The sequence below is a fragment of the Trypanosoma rangeli genome (assembly GCF_003719475.1).
Source record: "Trypanosoma rangeli strain AM80 chromosome Unknown Tra_15.4_contig_00836, whole genome shotgun sequence".
Classification (NCBI taxonomy): Eukaryota; Euglenozoa; class Kinetoplastea; order Trypanosomatida; family Trypanosomatidae; genus Trypanosoma; species Trypanosoma rangeli.
In genome coordinates this window covers 1-3,232 of record NW_021706598.1, presented here as the reverse complement: position 1 = coordinate 3,232, position 3,232 = coordinate 1, and the positions used below count along the sequence as shown (strand labels likewise).

The 3,232-nt window shown below is 49.0% G+C and overlaps 3 protein-coding genes across 3 annotated transcripts, besides 1 other annotated feature; 1 reads left to right on the top strand and 2 right to left on the bottom strand.

Moving 5' to 3' along the window:
• Nucleotides 1-7: 7 nt before the first annotated feature.
• TraAM80_10210 (surface antigen 2 (CA-2)) lies at nucleotides 8-787 on the bottom strand (the record flags this gene model as incomplete). Its single annotated transcript, XM_029386848.1, has 1 exon — nucleotides 8-787. The coding sequence occupies one exon, from the start codon at nucleotides 785-787 to the stop codon at nucleotides 8-10; it is 780 nt and encodes a 259-aa protein (XP_029233281.1).
• A 129-nt stretch (nucleotides 788-916) lies between these two features.
• Nucleotides 917-985: a microsatellite.
• Nucleotides 986-1,065: 80 nt separating this feature from the next.
• TraAM80_10209 (uncharacterized protein) lies at nucleotides 1,066-1,386 on the top strand (the record flags this gene model as incomplete). Its single annotated transcript, XM_029386847.1, has 1 exon — nucleotides 1,066-1,386. The coding sequence occupies one exon, from the start codon at nucleotides 1,066-1,068 to the stop codon at nucleotides 1,384-1,386; it is 321 nt and encodes a 106-aa protein (XP_029233280.1).
• A 1,045-nt stretch (nucleotides 1,387-2,431) lies between these two features.
• On the bottom strand, nucleotides 2,432-3,232 carry TraAM80_10208 (uncharacterized protein; the record flags this gene model as incomplete). Its single annotated transcript, XM_029386846.1, has 1 exon — nucleotides 2,432-3,232. A coding segment is annotated over one exon (801 nt), but the record flags the coding sequence as incomplete, so codon positions are not given.

The following is a 3,232-nucleotide window of genomic DNA, read 5'->3' as shown; positions in this document are numbered from 1 at the left end:
TGGTTTGTCACCCGTTGCAGCCTGTCCAAACGGTTGGTTTGTCACCCGTTGCAGCCTGACCAAACGGCAATGGTTTGTCACCCGTTGCAGCCTGTCCAAACGGTGTTGGTTTGTCACCCGTTGCAGCCTGACCAAACGGTGGTGGCTTGAGTTCTCTTGTGGGTTTTGCAGGTGGTGATGTTTGGTGTATTTTATTTGCAAAGGATGCTTGAACTGTTATTTCCTCTTCATTTGAAGGCGCCTGTGTTGTTGTCTCACTGCAAATGGGTTCTTTCTGTTGGATTGAGCTTTTGGCATTGGTGGGTTGCAAGGACGCAGCTGTATTTTGTGTTTGTTGTTGAATCGGATATCTTTCAGGTGATTCTGTAGACTTGTATAAAGGAAGTTTTTTCTGATGATAATGGGGCGTGTAGCCTACCGCGTATATTGTGGTTTGAAGGCGTTGCTTGTCCGGCATCCTGTGCGACCCACGTGCAAAGTCTGCAGTGAGATTCCTACAGTGCGAAAGGAGCGACTCGGCACCAACAATTGCATTCCCTGGTGTTGACATGCTTCCGTTGACGCCCGCATGAACATTTGTGTGCATCGCTACGCGCAGGTGCGGCTCCTGAAGAGCGGTGATGTCCACATCGAGCGACGGTATCTGCTCGGATGCCAGGCGTTGCACATTGATGCGCAGCCGCCTCACCTGCTGGCACAGCTCCTGTAGACTTGTAGCCCCACACGATGCAAAGTCTCCATGCACTGCCTCACAGACGGCATCAAGTCGTGTGGGAGGCGCAGTCATATTCGTCAAACCACGAAACTCACAAGCGGTCAAGAACACCAAACTCAAACAAAAAAAAAGAAACACAAATAAATCAATACAAGATATAATCTCCTTGACGTTGCCTCTTTCCTAAACAGCGTGCCAACTAAAAAAAAAAAAAAAAAGATTGAAAGAGTGGGAAGAAACAAAGAATAAAGTCGAAGTAAAAAAAAAAAACACGCTAATTCGACGGCCGCAAGAGCACGCATGGCGCTCGTCCGGGAATCATCATCGAAATAACACCGAAGAATTCGCAGATGCGGAGTGTTCGTTCTTTTTGGTCGTTGCCGTTTCGTCGACTCCCCATAACCATCGTACTCCCGCAGCTCCTCGATGCCAAATCCGCCTTTGCAGTAAAGCTGCAAGGGCAAATCGGCCCATCCCGGCGACGACACGCACACCACACGTACGAGCATCTCACCGGGAAATGGTTGGGACATAAAAACTCACGTTCATCCCTTTCAACGGCAATGCCCAACCCAACACGCCAATGCCACCAAAGTCAAATGCGCCGTGTCGCACGATTGAAAGCAAAGCTGTCCGTATTTGAATTTTCCCGATCGTTTGAGGAGCAGTGAAGCGCCCACCGCCCACAACCAAAAGCCCCATTTCACCACCGCAAACCCAAAGCGGCAGCTCGTAAAGATCCATGGCCGACAACGTTCCTCTGGCCCTTTCTGATCTGCCTACCAGAGAGCTTTGTGCCCTTTACACCCCTTGGAATGAGAACAGCCCCACTTGCTTCGCATCGTCCCCATACCACCTTGTCGCCGCCAAAGTGTGATGCCAACCTTTCACACGATGCATGTAAATACTGCTCAGACGATAATCCCCTCATATTTCTCCGGTCGGAACAAATTTTGATTTTCGCAGCTGCCTGTTGGAAAAGCTGGGCGGCCCATCAACTACTGCTCAATTTTGTCCCTACGCAACTCCCTGAGGATTTCTCTTGCTCCACCTTCACCGCACCGTTCCCCCACAACAGAACCTCAAAAACCTCGGGGTTGCATGAAAGCAATACAACTTCCCTCCCATGTTAGCAGCTCCAGGAACGCGGATCATAAAAATCCGTCTCGCGATTTATCCTGACCTCAGGCTTCCCATAATTTGCCTCCAGCTGCACATGCAGAAAGAACCCAAACTGACAACCCAAAAGAAACAAAAAAGCAGCCAGAAAATACTGCAAGATACCCTCCATCAATAAAGCCGAAGCAAAGACAATGCACAAACGCGAGTATGTGTCTCCTGGCTGTTGGCGCACCAACTCTGGGACATGCCCCCTAAGTCTATCTCGCTCGGTCTCCAGGCACAAAACCAAGCCCACAAACACACTACAAATGCATCTGCTTCATTGTCACTGGACAAGACAAAGTAAAAACACCTCATGCACCTCTTCACCCCAAAATTAAATGCCTACAAAAGGAAGCACAGAAAAAAAAAGTAGAAATAATACACTAACAAACTCTGATATGCAATACAAAATCACACCTGGACTCACATTCTCTTCAGGAGTCCCGAGTAAAAAATAATAATAATAAACGGAAACGTTGCTACGCACCATACCTGGTGCACATCAGCAGAGGTTTGTGATTACTCCTCGGCATTAAATACTGCATCACCACATTAATAATACTTACGAAACGCATTTGACAAGTGAGCTCGCAACGCTTGAGAGTAACAAACAGATGCACTTCTTTCGCGACCCACAGGGGGTATAGGATCCCCCGATGCTGCGGGTAGTACGACGTGCGTATCCCTAGAAGTCTGGAGCAAGGCCAAACGTAATTTCTCCAGCTGACACCCTATCTCTTCAAGTAACTCTTCTCGGAACACAGCCAACATTTGCTCAAATTCACGAGCCCTCACAGATATATTATTCACATCAAAAGTCCCATTATTACTTACAACGATTTCATTCGCACATTCAACATCCTTGGCGAAAGTCTTTATAAAGCTCTGCATCTCCTCACCAGTAGAAGGTATAATCGGGTACTTAAATCGAGTCACAACCTCCTTGAAACACTCCGATACCGACACACCACTAGCATCGACATCATACTCGGAAGGAATCATGGGAACCACAAAAGCCGATAAAGCATTTGGCATACCACACCCAATCACAGAGGGGACATGATTATTACTCACAGCTGCAGAAGCACCATCAAACACCCCTGATGAGCCAATGCCTAGTCCACTGCTGAACGAAGAGCCCCCCAAAATCCTTGAATCACCCGACGTCGATGCCCCAAACGCACTCTTGAACACCGGCTCGGCTTGCGGCTTTGCATCGGAGGCCGGAGCACCAAACGCACTCTTGAAGACCGACCCGGCTGGCAGCTTTGCATCGGAGGCCGGAGCACCAAACGGAGTCTTGACGACCGACTCCGCTGGCGGCTTTGCATCGGAGGCCGGAGCACCAAACGC